Consider the following 24,926-nt stretch of genomic DNA (forward strand, 5'->3'; position numbering starts at 1 on the left):
TTAGGGTTGAATTTTTAGATACATAGTATTTGTAGCAAGTCCCTACAAGATAGTTTTCTTGCTTCCAATTCTATCCTTCCTGTTTTGATGATGAAGTTTACAAACATTATATAAAGTCCAATAATCTTACTGACTATGATATGTTTCCTAATTCAATGGCATTAATATTAACAGAATGATAATTGTATATTTTTATGATCAGTGATTTTTATTGGGGGGTATTGTGCTAAGACTTTCAAAAGGCTGAATCAAGCTACCAACAATGTTGGGGGATAGAGTAGTGAGTGGTGAGGTATCGGTGGTTCAATGGTTGAATTGTCTTCCATGTAAGAGAGCCAGGCTTTATTCCCGGGCAATGCACTTCAGGTGCGGACACGACCCCTCTGTCAGGGGAAGTTTTCATATTTCTGTGATGCTTCACAGGGCTTAACGGAGTTTCCAAAATGAGATAAACTAGGAAGAAACCCCTGGTGATCTACTTCCAACAGTTAATCAATAAGAAGCCTGTGAATTACAACATTCCTGTGCCCATACCATCAAGGGACTAGCAGCATGTCTTTAAGTTGTGCACGGGATTGCCAAGACCCGAGGGGTATGGCTACTTGTACTTAACAGAATGAAACATTACCCAGTCCTGTAACACCCTCACAATCACCAGCATGTTGAGGTTGCTCGTTGTGGCTGTTGTGACAAGTCATCTCATCAAAGGTCTCTCACACTCTCTGCTTCCCCACCCTGAAGTCCTCTAGCAATAGGTCCCTCCCAAGGACACATTTAAAGCAGGTCAATTGGGAAGTGTTTTGCTTTGATCCATAAGGTTTTCACTGGCTACGAATTGCCAGGCCATTCTCTTTAGTCTGCCTTATTCAGAGAGCTCTGCTGCGCTCTGCTCATTATGACTGAGTCCGCCGGCATTTGGATATCTACTGCATAACTTCAAGCGTTATTGCATTAAGCAGTACAACAAGCTGGCAAATGAGTGATGATATACAGTAATTACAATGCTCTATTCATTTCAAATTATTTTCTCAAATTCCTTTTTTAACTCAGTAGTGTTTATAATGATGTTTGGAATACACGAAGCTCTTAAGAAATATCTGCTAGGTATGCTTGAATAAGTGAATTATTTTCTTAGCTACACAAGAGACTACTAAGTTGAACACTAGTAGGCTAATAAAATAGCAGTTCTGTGAATAATAATAGATGCTGAGAAGATATGGGGTGATATGTGCCTCACAGTTATAATGAAAAAAGCTTTGTAGCTATTTTGTATAATTAGTTTAAAAATTACACCTCTGAAATGACTGCTAATGGATATGGGCTTTCTTCTTGGTGTGGTGAAAATTTTCTAAAATTAGACGGTACTGAAAGTTGCACAACTTTTTTATTTTATTTAATGTCAGTGAAGTGTACACTTTACATGGCTGTGAGTGGAAAATATATTAGTAAGTCTTTTTAAAGCAAAATCTTCAACAAAAATTACATTCAAACATAAAGATATCAGCCTATGGAGTACATGGTCACTATAAAGAAATTAGATAATGAAAAGTCTATAAAAGGCAGAAAACGTCTTCCGGGAATCACCAGTCCCTGGAGATACTGTGGTCTAGCACCACCACCTGGAATTGCCTTCTCAGTTTTCTGCTTGTCTCCAATAGGCTGGAATACGTCTCCTTAAAAGCTTGGCACTCCTCTGGAATTCAGTGTCTCCCCAGCCTCTGAGTCAGCCTGGCAGGAACAGGGAGGACCGCTGAATGGACTGTGTAAGTAAAATTGCTTTTGTTCAGCAAAAGCACTCAATTAGAGATGAGCTGAGCTATTTTATCCATAGGGAAGAATTTCCTCGCCACGTACAGAATTGGATTGGTGGGGGGATGGCGGGCTGAGGAAGATGTTTTCATTTGTTCTTCCCAAGAAATCTGTAGAGTTTGTTCTTTGTAGTGGGGGTTGGGTACTCTGTGGCTGCTTAATCAAATGGCTTCATCAGTGTCCTGACATGTTTTTCCTAACTGGTGTTCTGATACCTTGGCAAACTGAAGAGTGTATGAAAACCTCATCTCAACGCCAACTTTTGAACACCTCCTGCATGCCAGGCTCTATCGTAAGTGCAGTAGAGATTCGTCTTCACAGATGAAACAACCGGAGCAAAGGAAGTTGATGTGACTTATAGAGTAATTACGTAGAGTCGAAGCCCATCGATGGCACCTAACAACAACATAGATCCCAATGAGGCAGCCTTTTAGAGAACCTGAGCACTCGAGTTTAAAAACAAAAACCTTGATTTAGAATGTTAGGTGGATGTGCTCTTGACTACATTTCTTAGTCTCTATGAGGCACTGTATCTTTATGTGAGAAGCAAATCTAATAATAAGGATTACCTGGTCTTATACTAATAATGAAAAGACAGAATGATCATGAATGGCTGAGCACAGTAATATTTATAGCACGGGTGTCTAATAAATGGTGACAGCTGAATTGTTATTCGTCATGTTTACTAGTATTATCGCTGTGCAAGCTCTCAAAACCAGTTAGCGGCTGAGCACGGCTAGGAGCCCAAGCCCATCGCGCACTACAGCCGTGCCATTGGGAATGGCTGGAAGAATGTAAATGAGGCTGTGCTGTCGGACTCGGCAACTAGCGACAGGAACATGCTACAGCTCACGACAGTGCAATAAGAGACGAGACTTGTTGCAGAGTGGGCGGGAATATTAGTGGTTTATTTTACACAAGAGTTCATGAAGATTGTATTTGGATTGGAGAAGAGTTTGGGCATTTGTCAGTGCCTTTCTTTATGAAATTCAATTATTCTTTAAAATGAACAAGGTTTTCCACATACTAGGCAAATAATTATAATCTCACATATCTACTTCCTATCAGGTTGTCATTGCCTAACCTCCTAAGGAAGCAGTGAGAATGCAATGGATGATTTTTATGTAGGGGAAAAAGGAGAGTGTGTTGGAGAGATCTTTCTAATTAATCCTTTGCTCATATTTGATATAATTTTACTGGAAAAATATAGGACAAAAATCCAAAACTGGAATAAGAGGGGCAATACATTCTGTGTGGCCCATTCGGTGGAGGTGGTAGCTAAAGGGTTATGGTTGGAAACGCCACATGAGGGTAAGTGAGGCATTTCTTTCACCTTCATTTCATTAGCTCCAAGCACAGAGCGCTGGTTTATTTTGCAAACTATTGTCAGTTACCTTCTAACTTTCAAATTTGAGTGCCTCCCTCTCCTTCCAATACTCATCATTCCCTTGCAGAGTAAGTGTAAAGTCTTTGCCTTGGCTTTAAAGATCTGGCTAAACTCGAGAGAGATCATAACTAGATTCCAGCTGTGTGAATCAGCTCTTTAAAGCCACGGGAAAACTAAGATATCCTAAGGAGAGCGGTTGGAAAGCAAGAATAGAAGAGGGATACGAACAGAATGCTCTAGAACTTCACGATTTAAAAGGCAGAAAACAAAACTATAATTCGATAAGCAAGAAAAACAAAAAGTGAGCAACAATCTTTGAAGCTAATTGAAAGAAGGTTCAAGGAGGAGAAAGAGACTTTCAAGTAGACAGAGGTCAACATTACCAACCTTCAGATGACAGAGAGAAAACAAAAGCTGAGCATTGCCTTTGACCTTGGCATTTACAAAGCCATTAGGACCATCAGTTGGAAGAGTTTCGTAGAGGCCAGATTGTTACCGAAGATGTCGAAATAACAAACAAAAGCAGGCTGTCAAAAGGGTTTATTATGCTGGGGTTAAATTAGAAGAGAGGAGAGTGAATTGTTTACAGAGTCACTAAATTTTAGAAAATGTATGGGTTCTTTATTCTTTCTATTTAATTCAAGATGCTTATGACCTTCTTCCTGCTGGTCTCTCACGCTACATCTGTCACTGCACTCAACCACATAATTAAGACTAGCATTTTCTTGTCATTGCCCAACAAATTCTATTGTGTTATTATTCAACATTTTTGTTCATGTTGTTTGTGCCAAGAACAGTTTACCCCTTTTCATCCTGTGTACTAACACCCACTATTCAAAACTTTACACAGATATAATCCATCTACTTTGTTCAAATTCCTTTGAACATTCATGACATCTATTACCTCTTCACACACACACACACACACACACACACACACATATTCACATCACACCCAGACTCTGAATCTGCCACTCTGTACCCCATAGTTTTCTGTCCTATCCTACTGTTTTGTCTCACTCTTTTACCAAGCACAGACCCTATTGCCCTTGAGTCAATTATAACGCATAGCCACCCTTAGGATAGAGTAGACCTTCCCCACAGGCTTTCCTGAAGCAAACTAGCATATCTTTTTCCCTTAGAAAAGCTGTCAGCTTTGAACTGCCAACCTTATGTTTAGCAGATGACCATTTTACCACCACACCATTAGAACTCTTTATGACTCCTTCACTGGTCTTTTATTTGACATTCTCAGTGCTTGATATGCTCAGAGTTCTTGGTATGTGTTCGCTGTTGACAGAACTAAATGTTCATGATGAATATGTAAGAGTTTCAGTAATGTTATTGGCTATTGAAAGGAGTAGGAATCTTCTGCTCTCTGAATCCAGGAGGAATGAGAGAAGAGTACAAGTTAAGATGATTATGGAGAGATGAACAAATGGGAATTTGAGGAAATTATCTTCACCTAGGCTCAGCACAGAATAGGTCAAACTAGACTTTTAAAAAAATAATAAGACAGCAACAAAGAGAAAGAAACCTGTCAAGAAAAATTGGAATGGTGAATGAACCAATTTTTGAATTATTGACATAAGGAATTAGAATGAAAGAGAAATTCTCAGACAATACATTATTTTTTCTAAAATGTCTCCATTTTAAACATTTATTTTTTTCTAAAATATTCTCAAGATACAATGAGCAAAAATCCAAGCCAACCCACTGTGTATGAAGCTAACAAACATTATAATGGCCAGAATCAGTTAACATATATGGAGATCCTCTGCACTCTCATCTCCATCACCAATTACTGTGAATCTGAATGATCAATGATTCCTCTCTTCTTCCAGATTTGATTATAAACTCTTTTAAAGGATTTCATTTGTGTTATTCCTTAGCTTATAACACAGCTTTATGCACAAAGTAGATATTAGTAAGTATGATTAGAAGACTAAGAGAAGGTGCGGAAGGGAAAGAAATTTTACACACTAACTTTGGCTAAATCCTTTTAGACATACCATGTGAAATACCTTGTAATTTTTTATCTAGACTTATTCAAATACATCCTAACAATTCTTCAAGCACTAACTTTTCTAAAACACTTCCTCCAAATGCCCAAGCCTGTTGGATGTCTCCTTTCTGTTAACTCTTAATTCCATAATGAAGTTTGATAGACATTTGTGATGTCAAATTTCACTGGTCGCGAAGGACACTTTCATTACTCTAGACTCTGGGTCCAAGTTATAGTTCACTCATTTGGTCAACTAAGGAATTCTGCTTCACATTCCTCTTATTGTGTGAACTTCAGTTTAAATTTTTCCATTTTTACTTTTTTCAGGGAATTCTTGTGATGGGAGTTTCTCTGAGAATTTGTGCGGTATGCAAGTACTCACGTTTCCCTCTCATTGATTGAGCTTCTTCAACCACAGCTCTAAGCTTTTTCCTTTGCTAGTTCCCTTCTTCAAACTGATGCATATCCGTCTGAAATTCTACTTTCATTGCAAAAAAAATGTGATGTTTGCAATACAATGACATTTTTACTTTGAGGCAAGCTAGTAACTTTCAAACAGGAATCTCCTAAGGAGACTAACAAAATTGAGAAAATATATTGCTGAGAAATACTTGACTACAGGCAAGTAGATTGAATAAATGAGTATATTTAAACCATATAGCGTTGGACAGGGCATGTAATCCAGTGAGGCAGAGGGGAAGTGAAGGCAAGCCTCCTCTGCTCCTAATTCTGGCAAGTGGGTCTGTTTCTTGCCTTTCAATGTCTCCCATTTATGATCCAGTCATTGGATTGCCAGGATTACTTGCAGAACCGATGCTGCAGGTGCACTCATGTTTATTTGCTATTTCATATGTGTTACTTTGTATGAAATGCATGTGATATGACTGCTCCAGAGTTCAAGGTTGCCTTCTAAGGTACCTACATATACACACACAGAACCTTTTGCCATTTTATCATATTGAAATATTCCAATATGGACCAAATATGACTGGCTCAACTAAGTTAAAGTATCTATTCTTAGTCACCTTATCAATGGCCAGCCAAAAGAGTGCCAAGGCAAGGGAGTCATGTAGTAAGGATATCAAAAGACTCCAAAGATGAAAAATAAAAGAATGTTTATCAGTACCTACTACAGACCTTGAAGGCAAACAATTTTATCAATTTAATGAGTCACATGTATAGATATTAATATTTGATCAGTGTTCCGTGGAATGTAATTACTTGTAATTGGACTAATGCATAAACAAATATAGGTTTTTGTTTCAGACTGTCACCTTGGAGGTCTGTACTTTTAATCCAGCATGTCAGCTTTCCAGAATACCACAACCTCTTCCATCAGTTTCCTGCTAACTGGAGTTCCTGGACTAGAAGCCTTCCATGCCTGGATCTCCATTCCCTTCTGCTTTCTCTATGGAACTGCCCTCTCAGGAAACAGCCTGATTCTCTTTGCCATTATCACTCAGCCCAGCCTCCATCAACCCATGTACTATTTCCTGTCCATGCTCTCCACCACTGACCTTGGGCTGTCCATCTCCACCCTGGTCACCATGTTGGGAATATTCTGGTTCAATGCCAGGGAGATCAGCTTCAATGCCTGCTTGTCACAGATGTTCTTTATTAAACTCTTCACTGTCATGGAATCCTCAGTGCTGTTGGCCATGGCCTTTGATCGTTTTGTGGCCATTTCTAATCCTCTTAGATATGCCACCATCTTAACTGACTCTAGAATAACCCAGATTGGGGTGGCAATTGTCATCAGGGGAACAGTAACATTGACACCAATGGTTGCACTTCTTAAAAGACTGTCTTTCTGCCATAGCCACGTGCTCCACCACTCCTACTGCTATCACCCAGACGTGATGAAGCTCTCTTGCACAGACACCAGGATCAACAGTGTGGTTGGATTGACGGCCATGATCTCCACTGTTGGTGTGGACTCGGTATTCATCCTCTTTTCATATGTTTTGATCATTAAGACAGTCCTCAGCATTGCATCCCCAGAAGAGAGAAAGAGAGCTTTCAGCACATGTATCTCCCATATTGGAGCTGTTGCTATATTCTATATTCCATTGATCAGTCTGTCCTTTGTCCACAGATTTGGAAAACAAGCGCCACCCTATGTGCATACTATGATTGCTAATACTTACCTGCTGGTCCCACCTGTAATGAATCCCATAATCTACAGTGTGAAGACCAAACAGATACGTAGAGCTGTCTTAAAAATTCTCCATCCCAAAGAAATATTGTCATAGACTTCTAGAGCTATGTGGATAATAATTCAAACCCAAGATACCAGCTAGTCTGACTCCTTCATATTACAGATAAGGAGGCAAGACAAAAGAAAAGAAAAATCAACAACTAAAGGCTTACATCTAAAAGGTTTCCATCTCACATCTGTTTGTCCCAAATAATTCTTGCCTGGGATCTCTGGATTCTGTGTATACTTCTCAAGGCCAGGATCTGTGTCTTGTTCACAGATAGCTTGATATTTCTAATCAAAGTGCCCAACACATAGCAACTCTTAATGTCAGTTGAAATGAGAAGTAAATGGTGTCATAAAATATGCATAAGGATTTCAATGACAAACAAGAAGAAAAACCTCTCTAATATCAAAATTTTCTTCTGAATGTATACACAATATTTTTATAAATGAAACTCCATATTTTGAAGGAAGCTATAGGCACTCCCCTTTAGATATGAAGATTTTTCTTTTCTATTATCATTTTATTAAGGGTTCTTGCAGCTCTTATAACAATCCATACATCGATAGTATCAACCACAGTTGTGCATATGTTGCCATCATCATTTTCAGAGCATTTTCTTTCTATTTGAGCTGTTGGTATCAGCTCCTCTTTTTCCCCTCCTTCCCCCACCCTCCCACCCTCATGAATCCTTGATAAATTATTGATATTTTCATATCTTACACCATCTGCTGTATCCCTTCACCCACAATTCTGTTTTTCATCCCCACCTCCCACCCCTGGGAGGGGGGTGTTGTACATTGATCATTGTGGATCAGTTCCCCTTTTCTCCCCCTTCTCCCTCCACCTTTCCCCTATCCTCATGGTATCGCTATTTCCATTACTGTTCCTGAGAGATTTATCTGTCCTGGATTCCATGTGTGGAGGGCTCTTATCTGTACCAGTGTACATGCTTTGTTCTAGCCAGATTTGGAAGGTAAAATTGGGTCTTGGTAGGGGTTGCGAGGAGAGGTAGAAGCATTCAAGAACTATAGGAATATTGTGTGTTTCATGGGAGATATATTGCACCCTGGCTGACCCCTTCATTCCTTGTGAGTTTTCTGTGAATGGATGCTCAATTGTCTCCAATCCAACGCTCCTCATTCACATCAATATGATTGTTTGTTTTGGTTCTCCTGATATCTGATGCCTGATCCCATGGACACCTTGTGATCACACAGGCTGGTGTGCTTTCTCTATGTGGGGTTTGTTGCTTCCCTGCTAGATGGATGGTTATTTAAATCCAAGCATTTAAGACACCAGATGCTCTATCATCTTACTTATACACCCATTTTGTCTTCAGTGATCATGTCAGGAAGGTGAGCATCACAGAATGACAGGTTATTAGAACGAAGAGTTCTTTCATGGAGGAAGAACTTAAGTAGAGGCCCAATGCCCATCTGCTACCTTGATATTTAACATATAAGTATATGTGCATAGACCTATAACCCTATCATTATATATTTACATATATGCATGTCTATAGTTATACCTCCATGTGTTAGTCCAGGTAGACTAGAGAAACAAATCCATAGAAACTCATATGTGTATAAGAGAGAGTTTTATATACAGGGGAATTGTACATTAAGAAAGCATCCCAACCCAGTCCAGTCTAAACCCATAAGTCTGATATTAGCCTGTATGTCTAATGCCTATCTATAAAATCCTCTTCAGAATCATGAAACACATGCAATGATGCCAAATGCAGGAAGGTCACAGGCCAGTGGGTAGGAGGTAAGTGGTGGTAAAAGCATCTCAACGCTGGCTGGGGTCTCCATGTGACTTCACCAGTTCCCAGGCCTGCATCAGGGTAGGTTCATGTGGCTTCTCCTCAGAGATGTTTTGTGGGAAGTGAGCAGAAAGAGAGAGAGTCTCTCCCAACTTCAAGGAGGAAATACAAGAATTCTCAGGAGAAGGCCATGCCCACACAGAGGACTTTTTGGCTATGATCCGATTGACAGACTAGACTCCACCCCTTCACTCTTAATCCTATCAGCTCCCAAATTGACATCACATTATCTAACTACCACACTCTATAAGTATGTCTTTTGCCTCCTAATTCTTTACTCTATTTCCTTTTACTTTTCTCCTGTCCGACTAGCTTGTATGACCTGAGCTGAAGATTTTTCACTCTGACTCACAAGATATAGTATAATCTTACCTTGTTCTAAAGCAGTCTTACATTTTCCTCTTTCTGATATAAATTTCTCCTGGTCTAATGATAAATAAACATAGATCGTGAGAGTAGGGGCCATTTCCAAGACATGACGTATATTTGAATAATCATGCAGTGAGATTTTTGTGTATTTCTCCCCCTTTCTTTGTCTCCATACTTGTTGCCCATGGACTATCATCCCTGAATACTCCTACTTTACAATGAATAAAAAAATAATCCAAAGAAGCTACAGATAAGCGCAAGGAAAGAGAGAAAAGAGCTGATAATGTGTGCCTACTGACTTATTTTTTATTCTTTCCTTGCTTTCACACACTGCGTGATATGGTTGTAGGATAAGAGGCGAGGAAGACAGAATATAACTTACTCTGGGAATTAAAAAAAAAAAGCATGAGGAACCCAGAGTCTTAAAATGAAAGAAGAAACAGTAATCTCATGAACCAGGCAGTCTAATTGTTCACATTCTTCCCCGGCACATTTTTTCCTACCACACACACATTAATCTTTGGGCACTCCCACTGTCCAACAATCCCGTAAGCTACTAAGTTTCCCTTACTAGGAAGTAGGTCATTTGAACACTTTGGGAATTGGTGGTGTACAGAGCAAATGTCACGCTCTGACCAAGATAGATCTAGCTCATAAGGATTTTCCTTCAAGGCAGAGTTGAAATAAAGAGATGATCATTGTTTCAGTGACATGACAATGGTAGTCAGATGGAAATAAATGAAATACTCATGAAATATTTAAAAGAAAAAACAGAACTGATTCAATAATTGGATGTGAGGGATAATGGAAAGTTAAACACATCTAAGTTTCTGCCTTTCATAATTAAATACATAGCAACATCCAATTTTATCCTCATCAAACCCACCCTGTCCTACAGAGTGGCTGTGTGTATGTCAGTTGGATGTGCATCAGGAGGATGTACATCACTGAGTGCTGCACACCATGTTGGGCTGCTAACCTCAAGGTCAGTGGTCTAAATGCCAGGAGAAATATTGGCGGTTCAGGAAACCCCAGGAAGCATTCTGCTCTGTCCTGTAGGGTTAGTGTGAGTCAGAACGGACTCTTTGGCAATGAGCTGAGGATTGTTTGTTTGCATTTCTGTAGGTATATCAGATCATACATCTCTCCTCCACTTTAAACTCCGAGAGCCTCAATTCACTCAGAGTTCAAGGAGTCAATGTCCTTAAATCTCCTGTAAATCGTATACGATCCTGAATTACCTAGGCCCTCATTATCTCTGATACTCTTTCCATACTACTCTCCCCTGTCCTCCCTGTTCGGGCGCACGAAGCTTTTAATGATTCTAAGCTCACAGACATTCATCTGCTTAAGGACATGGTCGTTTTGTTCCTCCTGGAGTAGTCTTCCTCAGTATCTCTGTGGATTCTTCATTCTCTTCCCGCCTCTCCTCAAATACCTCCATTGTGGAAAGCCTTCCCTCACAACCCTACGTGAAACCTCGACTGTGCTCACTTCTGCCCTCTATTGCTGTCTCTTGATAATCCTACTTCATCTACACATTAAGTCCATTTATTGTTTGCCCCTCAACAGAAGGTACACTTCATGGTGGTGGAGACTTTTTAGTATATTTTTCTTGTTATCTTGTAGGTTCTCCATAAGTATTTGATGAATAACTGTATTAATAAAGACAAAATATCTGGTTCCTCAAATAACAAATTATGATCAACTGTAAATTATAGATAAAGGAATTTATCTAATCTGCTTTTATCTGGTGCCGTAAACAATAGTTTTCCTACTCTTAAGACCATCTTTTGAGAAAAACTGAAAGATATATAGATATGTCAGAGTATAAGCAAGAGGTGCTATTATTCATCCTTCTCCCAATACATCTGGTGCATGCATGTCCCTATTTTTAATAATAAAGCCACATTTTGAACAGCCGTTCTTGTTTTTATAAAGACTATGAATTCCAAGAGCCTTAGGGACATAACTGTCATGGCATCTATTGTGCCCAGCATAATTCCAATGACGAAAGGATCACTAGAGTGACTGACCTTCAGAACCTAGCTTTGTAGAGGGCAAATAAAATGCTCATATCCCTATATGTAAATATGGGAAGGAGGCAGGCCCTTTATGATTACGTCTCTTAAGCAGGGACATTGGAAAACCCGTGGGACTGATACACAAGAGGATATAGAGAGGTTCCTATAGCCAAGTCCCTAGTGCCCCAGGCCCTATCCCCACAGCCTTTCCCATGGGCCTCTGGGCAGCATTATAAATAGGCCTGCTCCTGGAAGGGGGAAGCAGCTCCAGCAGCTCTCCTCAGTAAATTGCATCATTCCTAGGTAAGTCTGCCCTCACTCAGGGTGGGGCAGCCCAAGTCTCTTGTCATACAGGGTCTTGAATACCCAACACACTTCCTCACAGAAAGGTAGAGGGGTTAGGATTTGTGTTCCACTCATACCTCCGTGGGCAGGAAAAAAACGTCCCCAAAGCCTTAGTGAACAGTCCAGAAGGCGTGTGAAAATGAGTGCGGCAACCACACTCAGCTCAGAAAGAAGTCAAAATTGGGTCGAGGCAAAGGCTACGTTAGCTGAGAGGGCAGACACCAGGGGAGGAAGACAGGGGATAGGTACCTGGACTATGAGACAACTCTCACAAAAACTTAGATCAGTAAGAAAGAGCAGGTGCCAGCAACGTAGAAAAGATGCTTCATGGGAAATCCAAACTGTGCAGAATCTACCAGTGTTGCGTGCAATCTCCCCAGCTAAAGGCCTTGAGAAAGAGAAAATACATCCATCATTGTATTCCCCCGGTAGCCTTCAGGCCTGCCCTTTTCTTCACCAGGAAGAAAAGTGCCCCATTTCTCTTGGACACTGTGGTCTAGTGATCTGAATTCTCTCTGGAGAAGGTTCCTTAGTTTATGTCCCTGCCCTCCAGCATGACTTGTCTGGATTTCTGTGTCCTCTCCACAAGTTATCTGTAATGAAAACAGGGCTACAGAATAGCATCCCCTGTTCTGGAAAACATGTTTGCATTCTGACAGCGTTTGAGGTCATATTTACTATTGAATGTTAGCCAAGGAGGATAGCTATTCTCCTTTCACAAGTTCTGAGAGGGTAAAATAGAGATCAGAATCGTGGCTTGTGATCGAAAACCCAGGGTTTGTTCTTTCTTGCTATCCACAAGGGGAAGACTCAACGTCAAGTCTCTTGGTCCTCCATGTATCATATCATGTTTAAAGCCAAAAGGAAAAGTATCAACCTGAATGCCATTGAGGAAGAAGCTTTCAGAGCTTATTTCCACACGGCAGCCCCTTGGCTCCTAGAAGCCAAGTCCTTGCGTCCTTAAAGATAGCTATCTTTACAGAATATTGTGTTTTCTGAATATGAAACCCAAGATAAGTAACCATATAGAGACAACAACTGGATCAACAACATCAGAGGAACATGGCAGGGAAAAGGGTAAGGAAATAGAGATCTAAAGAGGACAAGGAAGAAGAAATGTCCTGAGATAATAGCGAGAAAAATGTGTATGATGAAAGTTCAGCCCAGAGCAATTCCGGGGTTGTATTGTTTTGTTTTGTTTGGGTTTTGGTTTTTTGGAGGGTGGGTACCTCCTCGTAAATATCTCCCCTGTGCTCTGGAGTTCTGAAAATTATCTCTCTCACATCAGGACTCAGCCAAGCTCTCCTGAGAGGCAATTTGCAAGTGTTAAGAAACAGTGTCACTCACTCACTTGCTGCCATTGCGTTAACACTGCTTCCTTGCAGCTGTCTATGTGAACCGCCCTTGTGAGTTTCTGAGACCGTAACTGTTTATTGGAGTCGAAAGTCCCCTCTCTCTCCTGTGGAGCAGCTGGTGGTTTTGAACTGCTGATCTTGCAGATCACAGCCCAACTAGTAACCCCTATGCCACCAGGGCTCCCATAAGAAACCCAAGTGGAAGTAGAAAAAAGAGCTTATGCAGGGATCACACCAGTCGGTTATGATCTGCAGGAGGCTGTGTCCTGCCAGCACTTTTATTTTCAGAAAAGTTGTGGGAAGAAACTACTACTTTCATTGTATGTCTCTGGGTGAATTTCCCTAATTCCTGAACATTTTTACCTTTGTTTGTTTGTTTTTCTTTGTTCCTCTTTCTTTTCAATTTACTTTTTTATTATTAAATCATTTTATTGGGGACTTGTACCACTCTTATCACAATCCATATGTCCATCCATTGTGTCAAGCACATTTGTACGCTTTTTGTTAGTTATTGTTGTTGTGCTGCTTGTCCTCTTCACTGGCCTTGGACCTGGGGGTCGGGAATCATGAAATTGTGCAAAAATAAAATCCCCTTTCCTTGCTTTTTGGAATAACCTTTATTCCATTCTCTGCCTATCTCCTTTCTAGTCATGTTTCAAGACTGAAATGAAGGGTCATCTTTTCCAGGAAGGTTCCTCCCACCTTGCTTCTCCACCTTACGCTACTATCTTTGTCACAATGCTCTACTGTTTGGTTTACTTTGCTGCCTCCACAAGGCAGGACAGATGAGAGGGAAAGGAGGTGTGTTTCATCTCTGTATTAGCAGCATCTAGCAAATAGCCTTTTTACACAACAAATCATATAAGTAAATACTGATGAATAAATAAATAAAAGAAAGATAGAAAGGACACCAGCCTAGCTCTGTACTTTGAATAGAATTTTTCTTAACCTTTCTGAAATAGGACTGCCCAGTATCCAGACAATAAAGATATGTACTAGAATGAGGTCTCTGAGGAAACTTGAGAAGCTACATTAAGAATTATGGTCTCGGGGCTCTCTTTTATGTAAATTAACTTGGAGAGCTTGTGTTGTTTAGTTTGGGGTTTTTTTTTTTTTTTGGTTTTTTTTTTGGAAGAGTTGCTCAGAGCATATTGAAGAGACTAAGGGCCATCAGCATAGTGTGGGGCTGGGGGAGAGAAAGATGCTCGCAGGTCCCACGTGTCCAGGGCTGGCCTCTCTGATTGTGCTCCATGTCCTAGCAGGCTAGCAGGCTGCCACTATGACCTCACCTTTCTCCAGTTCCCCCTCCTCAGTACCAGCTATGAATTCCTGCAACTTCACACATACCACCTTTGTGCTTATTGGTATCCCAGGACTAGAAGACGCCCACTTCTGGATGGGGTTCCCCCTGCTTTCAATGTATGCCATGGCAGTGTTTGGAAACTGCATCGTAGTCTTCATCATAAGGACCGAGAGAAGCTTGCACGTGCCCATGTATCTCTTTCTCTGCATGCTGGCAGCCATCGACCTGGCCTTATCCACATCCACCATGCCCAAGATCCTCGCTCTCTTCTGGTTCAATTCGCGGGAGATTACCTTCAACGCCTGCCTTACTCAGATGTTCTTTATTCACGCTCTCTCAGCCATCGAGTCAACCATCCTGCTGGCCATGGCATTTGACCGTTATGTGGCTATCTGCCACCCACTGCGCCATGCTTCCGTGCTCAACAATACAGTCACAGCCCAGATTGGCTTGGTGGCTGTGGTCCGCGGATCCCTCTTCTTTTTCCCGCTGCCTCTGCTCATCAAGAGACTGGCCTTCTGCCGTTCCAATGTGCTCTCACACTCCTACTGTGTGCACCAGGACATGATGAATCTGGCTTACACAGACACTTTGCCTAATGTGGTCTATGGCCTTACTGCCATCCTGCTGGTCATGGGTGTGGATGTCATGTTCATCTCATTGTCCTATTTCCTGATTATACGGACAGTGCTACAGCTGCCTTCCAAGACAGAGCGGGCCAAGGCCTTTGGGACGTGTGTGTCACACATCGTTGTGGTACTGGCCTTCTACGTGCCACTCATTGGACTCTCAGTGGTGCACCGTTTTGGAAACAGCCTGAATCCCATTGTGCATGTTCTCATGGGTGACGTCTACTTGCTGCTGCCTCCTGTGATCAATCCCATCATTTATGGTGCCAAGACGAAAGAGATCAGAACCCGTGTACTTGCCATGTTCAGGATGAGCTGTGACAAGAACCTTCAGGCTGTGGGAGACAGGTGACCCTTCCCACTCAACTTCCCTTAATCCATAATGGTTTTCTAGAACTTGCTCCGAACACTCACTTAGTTCCACTTGCCCCAAAGCACGGAGTACATTTCTCTGGGTCGGTCTCTAGATTCTCTGTTTGGGGTACCAAGTGTTTTTTGAGGCTAGCATGGTTTCCTCCTGTAGGTCAAAAAGTTATTGATATCCTGCTTATATAAAACAATTTAAATAAAAAATTGTTCAGTCCCCCAATAAATAATCAAATGAACATAAGAAGGACTGTCACAAAAGGCAATTGACTTTAAAATATAGAAAAAAATCATTTACTATCACGAGTAATCCAAGAAATATTCAGACAATAATTAGATTACATTTTTGCCAATCAATTTGGTCATTTTAATTCATGACCAATAAACTTCACATGACCAATAAAACTTCATGACCAATAAAACTTCACAATAAAAGTGAAGGTGAGATAGGTATAACAGGAGGATTAGGGGAAGGTGGGGGTGAAAAAAGTGAAGGTGAATTGAAACAGATATTTTGCAAAATTGCAGAGGATGGTTAAATTGGTACAAAACCTTTGAAAGGAAACATGGCAGTATGTAACAAGAATTTTAAAATATTTATATTCTTGAATGCTGTAATCTCACATTTGAAAACATATCCTAACAAAATGCCCTTAAATGCATAAAATAAAATGCTCAAAAAATATAGCAATTACACTATTATTTGGAGCAATCATATATAACAGATCCCAAAGTGAAATACATAAAAACATAGAGACCCACCACATGACCCATCCACTTACGGAAATAGTCTCTGGCCTTTAAAAGCTCGGCTGTAAAATGAAATATGCTATGTGTTATGGGGTCCGAGTAATGCTAAAGCCACCTGGTAAACCCAGTCCTGGAATTGTATACATTCGGAACGTTGGAATGGCAAATGACTTGTTACATCGGTATCTCTCATAATAAAAATATAATAAAACATACTTTGATGTTAATAATAGCAATAAGGACATATGATTGGTACTAACTTGAAAATCAACCTATGCATTGAAAGAAACGTGCTCAAATTACAAGCAATTTATACCTGCCTCCACTTCCTAAAGCTATTATAGTCTAGTCTGCGTAACTTGTACATTTTACGTGAGGACAATGAAACTGGGACTTTATAGAAATCAATGTTGGCCACATTTCCCACTATTAGTATCTTGTGCGTTACATGGGTATTTATCAAAGCCTCTAATTATAATTCTAATTAACATTTTAAGGGCTTCCACTGCTCAAGCACTATGAGGAGTTATTTAAAAGTTGTAGCTAATGTTCACAACTACTGTATAAGGTAGCTATCATTTTTGTCCCTCGTTACTAGAAAGAGAAATGAGACCTATATTAGCAAGATGACTTAATTAAATCACAGTTTGTAGTCATACAGGCTTGAAATTAAATTTAATAACCCAATATGTACTGTCACAGCCAGTGCAAATCCTGTTTTCTCTCTGCTGTGTAGTAAGATGGATGTGTTTGTATTATTGCTGAAAGATAATTCTGTTCTTGTTGTGAGCAATAAATGCAAATCATTCTCCATGTTTTATAGTCACCTTTCATGGTTTTAAAACCTGCTTCTTTTCAGATTAAGGGAAAATATGTTTGGTCTATTTATCTCACACCATTCTTTAATCATATGTTCCTTTTTCTCAGTGTATCCTGTATCTTTCCAACATTTTTAATGTATATCATTTGGTAATGTCTGGGTTTTAACTTAGTAGGTATAAGATATAATAAAGCTTTGTTTTAAATTTTACTGAATGTTTTGCAAATTGGTTTTCATTTATAAAATCCTTCAACCCTGAACTTTGTAGAGTCCACTGCTATGAACAATAGGCTCTAAATCCTCCAGACTTCAGGACTGACCTTCCCAGGGAATTTCAATCCCAAGGGTAGGCTAGGACACTTATGCACTAACTCTGACTGGAGGTTGCTCTCTGGTCTCTAACTCACCTGCAGTTCCAGGCTGTTTCTGTTCCTACAGCTTTGGGGAATGTCCTAAAGCATAAAGCATAAAGGAGGGGAACACACTAACTCTTTTACACAGTTGCTGTAAAATAGTCCAAGTGAACAAAAAAAGTGTCTGTCAGCGTTATACGTGGACTCAAAGGTGGGCCACCGAAGTGTGACCTGGAATACTTAGAGCAATTACTCTCCCTAGGCTAAGGAAATGGGAGAATATCTGAGAAAGCTGTGAATTGATACATCTATATTCTCTTTAACACTACCACTGGTGAAAAGTGTACTGTTTATTTTCTGTGGTAATAAGTACTAAAGAAAACACCCATACCAATTACCTTCATGTCAAGTCTAAATCATGGGTACCCCCTATGTTTCAGAGTGAAAATGTGCTTTGGGTTTCAAAGGCAGAGACTTTATAGATGTATATCGCCAGGCCTTTCTTCCAAGGCCCCTCCTGATGGATTCTCACCACCCGTTTTTCAGTTAGTGGACAAGCACTTAATCTTTTGCATGCTCTGTACATAATCCTAAAGACAAATATCGGAGCTGATACCCATTTTACACCTTCAAGCACTGGACCATAAAAGGTGACGTAACTTCCCCGAAGTCATACAGCAGTAAATGGCAGAGTTTAAACTTAAAGGCTGGTCCCTCTGACTTCTGAACCTGCTATTTAGCAATCTCTATTTTAAACTCAGTGGGAATTGTAATCTCAGGAAACAAGTATGGCATGACTAAGGTTATCTCTGCAGATGCTGAGAAATGCCTTCTATGGGATGTGACAATTCACTGTTCCTCTGGTGCCTCTGTTATTTTATTTGGAGCATGCAGGGCAGGGTAATACCTGCAGTTCAGAATTGGAAGGAAAGTTCAGTCACAGACATGGACGATTTGCCTTCAAAGCTCCATGTCTCTACCGGAAGGAAAACGAAAGTTAAGCCAATCTTTTCCCATCCTGTGAAGTGCTCTTACATTTATGTCTGGTGTCCTGGTCCATAATTATCATTCCCAAGAAGAGAAATGTTGTGTCCCATGGTGAGCACAGAGGGAACCTGTTGAAGACACAGCTTCAGCCAGTCCCTGCTTTGTCACTAGGTGGGCAACTTTATCTAGTCCACATTGTCTCTTTAAATTTACTCTATAAAGCATCTCGGTTGATTTCTATAACATCTACATCCCAGCCCTATTCTAAATATTATGTGTTCTGAACACCATTGAGAAGTCATGAAGAATTGTAATGGTTCTCAATGTTGAAACCCTGTGGGACCTTCTTGGGGACTGCTTCTGACCCACATAAGGAAGCCCCTTCCTGGCCACATGTGCTCTTTGCCCAAACATGGAATTTCTCAGCTTCACCTCCAACTCCCGAATCCTGCCAATTATTGCTTTCTCCAAAGTTCAAACCTGCCCTCAAATAATAAGACATTTCCACCCCAAGATATATTCATAGGCTCTCTAAAGAGGAAGTCCAGGCCAATAGAAAGAGCAAGCAGATCTGTGATTGATCAATTTCCCTTCAAGAAGCCTCGTTTTCCTCATATTTTATGATCTACTGTTATTATCAATAAATACTCATTATCACTATCCCACGGGGAGATAGTGGGCAATAACCCTTTCCCAACAGACACATTGGTGGGGGGTGTGAAATGCTTTTTCTGCCTAGAGCAAGCAAGCCACGCAGATTCTCTTAAAGCACTCACCTGATTACATTCACCTGGCTACTTAGCATTTCAGAATGGAACTCTCTACCTTCTCTAACCCCATTCCAGGAGTAACATGGTAAATGAAGAAAGAACGATGGACATGATAGAATTGAAAATGCTGGCTGAATTTTCTGCACTAAATAAGGAAAACCACAAGAAAGGCCCCAATTTTCAAAACTGGCCCCAAAAATGTGGTTGCAAACTAGGAGGGGGCACACTAAGAGAGCTTGTACCCACACACTTCTTCCTCATTCACATGGACCAGTGTTTGGAAGAGTATTTGGCTTCTTCTTCCTCATGATCTGGAAGGGCGTTCTGGAAGAAGTCTTTTGGGTGCACAAAGAGTTGAGTGAGCTCAGAGTGGGTGGTCCCAAACAACTCCTGGCATGAGAGGTTTCCAGAGCTTGGAGATTAGACATGGGCTCACTGCAGTGAATCTTTCCCAGTGAAACAGTGTCTCCAGGGAATGAGGACCATGGAAATACTGCCCTGTTCCCAGCCATGTTTACATTGGCCTAGACAGTGGAGGTACCAGTTTAGAGAGCTAATTCCCCTGGAGAGACTGAGAATCTGAGGTTACCCAGTGGACAAAACCGTCTCCTTGGCCCAGGAACATCATCTAATCCCATCTCTGAGTAGCATATCATTTGTCTCAAGCTGGATTAATAAGAAAGAAGGGAAGACCACAATTTTGTTGGGTTCTTAGGACAGATAGTTCCCCAGGCTTTTACTATTATCACGGGCAGAAAAGATTTATACTTAATACACATTTATTACCAGAGATTACCAACATCACATATTTGGGATTCTTCCCTGCAAAAATCACCAACTGGTACTTACCCAAATGCCTATTCATTAGTATCATTCAATGTTAAAATTCAAACAATATTTACACTATTTTAGAGCCTTTGTCAAGTGAAAGAAATACAAAAATAAACAGTCCACATTTAGTCAGTGTCACATAGAAAATAAAAGTTTATAAATCCAAGGCCCTCACTGTCCCTCAGGGGACTTATAAGACAGAGCAGTCAGGAAGAGGAAGGAGAAAGTAGCTCTCAGTGGAGTTGCAGGAAAGCTTCTTGAAAGGACAATATGTAAATTGAGAGGAAGAACTGAGGCTAAATGGGAAAAGCAGAAGTAGGTTTTTATGGACAAAACCATAGAGACAAGAAACAGTGAGCCGATTACTGACACTGCAAGATCATTTGCTGTGTCTTCACCTGAGATTCCCCAAAGACAAAGACCTAAGCATAGCTGCTTCATGGGGGACATGAGCCAGGAGGCCACAGTGAGGAGCAGTGGGAGGGATGGAGGGAACAGACAGAACAAAAACAAAGATGATTTAGAGTCTAATATTCCGCTCAGAAACTTCTTTCTTGGAAAACAGAATAAGATGCTATCCCTTCTGACAACCACATCCCATCAACTCTACGAAAATGTTCCTTACCTCTTTCAGCTTCAAGAAATTTCCATCAATCCTTGGCAACCCTGGGCATCTGCCTCCAGGGTGGCATGGCATCTGTCTGTCTATATGTCGGTTTTCTCTGTTAATAGACAACACTAAGGAAGGATCGATTATCTGGATCTACGGCTAAGCAGTTAATTGAGCTGCTAATCAAAAGGTCAGCTATTCAAACTCACCAACAGCTCAATGGGGTGTGTGTGGGGGGAATGCACCTGTCTACTTCTGACCCAAAGGAATAGTCCTACTCTGTCTTAAAAGTTCACTAAGAGTCAAAATCTGCTCCATGGCAGTGGGTTAATGAGGAATTAGTTTGGGGCTCCACCTACTCTCATAAAGATAATTTAACATAACCAAAGGAAAATTCTATTTCCAAAAGAGGTAAATTCATGCATTGGAGTTTAAGGACTTCAACATATCTGTGTTTTCTTTTCAAAACAATTTTATTAAGATAATACAGATATAATATCATTCCATGGCTCAATTATATCAATCAGTATTTTACAAATGCTCCCACAATCAGTTTCAAAACATTCTTTTCCTTCTTGAACTCCTTGACATCAGCTCCCTTTTACCCTCCCACCAGCCCCCACCAAGACGCCCTTATTCTACTTGCTACTGGAGAACAGAGAAACATATAACAAAAATCAAGAGGGTGACCTGCAATGACATAACACCTCTGAGATAAATCCAATATGAACAAACAAAAGGCAAAGATGCCTATTCTCACTGTTCTTATTCAACATCATCCTCAACAAACGCAATAAGGGGAGGGGGAGGGGGAGGGGGAGGGGGAGGGGGAGGAGGAGAAGCAGCAAAGGAAGAGGGGGGAGGGAAAGGGGGAGGAGTGAAGAGAAATAAATGACATATAGATGAGAAGGGGGGAAAACCTCTATTTGCAAATTACATGATTATGTATATAAAAATGTTAAAGAAATCTACCTAGAGGGGAAAAACTAGGAGAAAGAAAGAATGAAAGGCTTAAAGTGAAAATCTAAGAAAATATCATCAAATATTTTAAGGAAGCATTCAAATGCAAATGAATATTTCATGTTAGCGGGGCAGAAGCTTCAACATAGTATAATGATGACAATTCTTGTCGAGCTAACATACAGCTACAACACGATTCCTGCTGAAATTTCAGCAAGAGATTTTGCAGACATAGATAAGAATATACCAAAGCTTATATAAAATGGAAAAGAAACTGAACAGCTAAAACAATTTTGAAAACAATAAAGTGGGAGGAACCAATCCAATTTCAAGATACATTATTTATTATTGTTGAGGTGACAAACCTACAGATTAATGGAACAGAACAGAGAACACTGGAATAGACTCACACAAATATAGCCAACTGATTTGTTTATAAAAGGGAAAAAAGCAAGCAAAAAAATTAAGGAATATTCTTTTCACCAAATGGTACTAGAGTATATATATAAATCAACATCAATCTAAATGCAACACCTTGGATGAAAATTAAACTTACATGGACCACTGACTACATACATGTAAAAATAAATACAAAACCCAGGAAAAATCCTAGAAGAAATCAGAAGTCTTTGGCACATAATGCTAGGCAAATAATTCTGAGATACACACACACACACAGAAAACAACCATAAAGGTGGGGGGTGGTAAAATTATACTTCAATAAAGTTAAAAACTGTGAATATATTAAAGACTCTATTAACAGGATAAAAAGATAACTTATAAAGTGGATGTATTAGACAATATTCTCTAGAGAGATAAAAACAGATTGCTGACAATTTTATATATACATTTATAAAGATAGTTAAATATATAGCACAAGAAATGAACTGTTAAATTATATACAGATAGATATATAATACAAGAAATGAACAGTTAAATTATAAAGCAGGACAAATGGCTCACTGCAACTCACTCCCATGAGGGAGTTGTGAGACACTAGCAGTCCTTCAAGTCTTGAGGGCTGCCAGGTAGTTCTCTGTACAGAGAGCTAGGCTATCTCAGCACAGATAGCAAACAGCAAGGCAGGTCACCAACTGTCAGCCAGGTCACCAACAGTCAGTCCCCAGCTGAAGAGATGTAAATTCCAATCGTGTGGTCTTAAAGGGACCTCAACTTACAGAGACACAGTCCACAGGCTAGACGTCCCACAGGTAGTACAGCCTGTAAATTGAGGCACAGAACAAGCAGGGCAGCCGCACACTGATCGGATGATCAAAGAGTGAGAGACAAGAAAGGCGAGGCTCACCGAGCCATTTATCTCTCCACCCTTCAATTAATCCCACTTGTATTTATCGGCCAGGCTGGCACAATAAACTATCTCAGTGGAGAAAATATTTCCACACCATACACCCAACAAAGGACTAACTTAAACTCACTGTCATTGAGTCAATTCCAACTCATAGCGACTCTATAAAACAGAGTAGAACCACCTTTGTAAGTTCTTGAGACTCTTTGAGAGTAGAAAGACTCATCTTTCTCCCACTGATCAGCTGGTGGTTTCAAACTACTGACCTTGAAGTTATCAGTCCAGTGAGTAGCCACTACACCACAAGGACTAGTATTTAGAATATATTACAAAAATTCAAAACTAAACTGGAAAAAGTACAGATAATTCAATGAGTAAATGAACAAAAGATATGAAGAGCCACTTCACTGAAAACTATACACAGGGACATCTGGGACAAGATGATCATATCTGGACCACACTACAGCAACCTGAAAAGACTAGGCAGGAAAGAAAGACTAAATAGCCTGTGCTCTCAGAAAAAGTCATGAAAGCTAAATAAATAGAAATGTGGGCCTGAGATTTTTCTGTCTTCCTGCGTCAAAGATGCCTCATCCTTATAACCAAGGAAGTGGTAACTAAAACTGATCAGTCCCCCATATTGGTGGTCCATATGCCCTCTTTGCATTCCCCCATCCAGTCATATGATGGGAGTTACATAATCATGGATAAAAGAGTCATATTAAGAAATTCTACCCTCACAGATACATACACCAATGAAGCAGAACAGAGAGCCCAAAAATAAACTCAACCATCTACAATCAACTGTAGGGCAAAAACAATAAACATTAGATGAAATAGTCTCCTTCACAAATGGTGCTGGCATAGATGGGTTTCCATCTGTAGAAATGAACCAGAACTGCATGTACAAAAAACTAACTTGATGTGGATCAAAGACCAAAATGTAAATCCCAAAACTGTAAAACTTATCAATGAGAAAATAGATACTAATTTAAGGACCTTATTCCAGGAAAGAGGAGTCCTGGTCGTCTAGCAGTTATGAATTCGTGTCATTAGCTTTGACCTAATTGTTAGGTTGGGCCCTGTCCCTACTTTTACCCAAGAGTGTCTACCTGAGATGATTCCTAATCATCACCATGCCCCTGGCATAAGCCCTTGTATTTTCAGTCACCTCATATGCATGTGAAAATTGGGCATTGAATTAGGAAGCCTGAAGAACAATTGATGCATTTGAATTACGGTGCTGGTGGAGAATATTGAAAGTAAAATGGACAGCCAAAAGAACAAGCAGTTCTGTCTCGGAAGACATGCAGCCAGAAGGGTCCTTAGAAGCAAGGATGGTGAGACTTAATCTCACGTACTTTGGACATGTCATCAGGAGAGACCAGTCACCAGAAAAGGAGGCCATGCTTGGTAAAGTGAAGGGGGAGCAAGAGTGAGACATGCAAGAGATGGACTAACACAGTGGCTGCAACAATGGGCTCAAACATAAGGACAATTGTCAGGATGACCCTGGACCATGCAGTGTTTCATTCTGTTGTACATAGGTCACTATGAATTAGAACCAACTGGACAGCACCTAGCAACAACATTCCAGAACATAAACACACTGTTAAATATAGCAAAGGATGTGCGTACAGTAGAAGACAAAATAGATGACTGAGACCTACTAAAATTAGGACATGTATGTGCATCGAGTTCATCAAAAGAGTGAAAAGAGACCCAATGGGGGTGGGGGGGATATATCTTTAAAGCATTTTATTGGGAGTTTTACAGATATTGTAACAACCATAATTCAATTAGATCAAGCATAATTGTACAATTACTGCCACCATCATTTTCAAAACATTTTCTTTCTTCCTGAACTCTTTGATACCAGCTCCCCTTTATCTCCTCCCTCCCCCACCCTACCCCCAAG

At 40.3% G+C, this 24,926-nt stretch overlaps 2 protein-coding genes across 4 annotated transcripts; both read left to right on the forward strand.

The window, feature by feature from the left end:
* Positions 1-1,626: 1,626 nt before the first annotated feature.
* LOC142444860 (olfactory receptor 51E2) lies at positions 1,627-17,401 on the forward strand. Of its 3 annotated transcripts, XR_012783938.1 has the most exons (3): positions 1,669-1,763; positions 14,623-16,062; positions 16,117-17,401. XR_012783938.1 is itself a non-coding variant. In XM_075546167.1 (2 exons), exon 2 carries the CDS (start codon positions 14,720-14,722, stop codon positions 15,605-15,607), a length of 888 nt encoding a protein of 295 aa, XP_075402282.1. In that variant the 5' UTR covers positions 1,627-1,763; positions 14,697-14,719; the 3' UTR covers positions 15,608-17,401. The 3 variants fall into 3 exon arrangements, 2 of the variants coding, with proteins under 2 accessions (XP_075402282.1, XP_075402281.1); XM_075546167.1 differs by having other exon boundaries at positions 1,627-1,763; positions 14,697-17,401; XM_075546166.1 differs by having other exon boundaries at positions 14,623-17,401.
* Positions 6,503-7,541, forward strand: LOC142446899 (olfactory receptor OR51C1-like). The gene has a single exon (XM_075548632.1). The coding sequence runs from the start codon at positions 6,503-6,505 to the stop codon at positions 7,451-7,453; it is 951 nt and encodes a 316-aa protein (XP_075404747.1). The 3' UTR covers positions 7,454-7,541.
* Positions 17,402-24,926: the final 7,525 nt, after the last annotated feature.

Source organism: Tenrec ecaudatus, chromosome 4, assembly GCF_050624435.1.
Source record: "Tenrec ecaudatus isolate mTenEca1 chromosome 4, mTenEca1.hap1, whole genome shotgun sequence".
In the NCBI taxonomy this organism is placed as follows: Eukaryota; Metazoa; Chordata; class Mammalia; order Afrosoricida; family Tenrecidae; genus Tenrec; species Tenrec ecaudatus.

Excerpts from the sequence above, each read along its gene's own strand:
- LOC142444860 (XM_075546166.1), top strand. The coding sequence starts at position 14,645 with ATGAATTCCTGCAACTTCACACATACCACCTTTGTGCTTATTGGTATC.
- LOC142446899 (XM_075548632.1), top strand. The coding sequence starts at position 6,503 with ATGTCAGCTTTCCAGAATACCACAACCTCTTCCATCAGTTTCCTGCTA.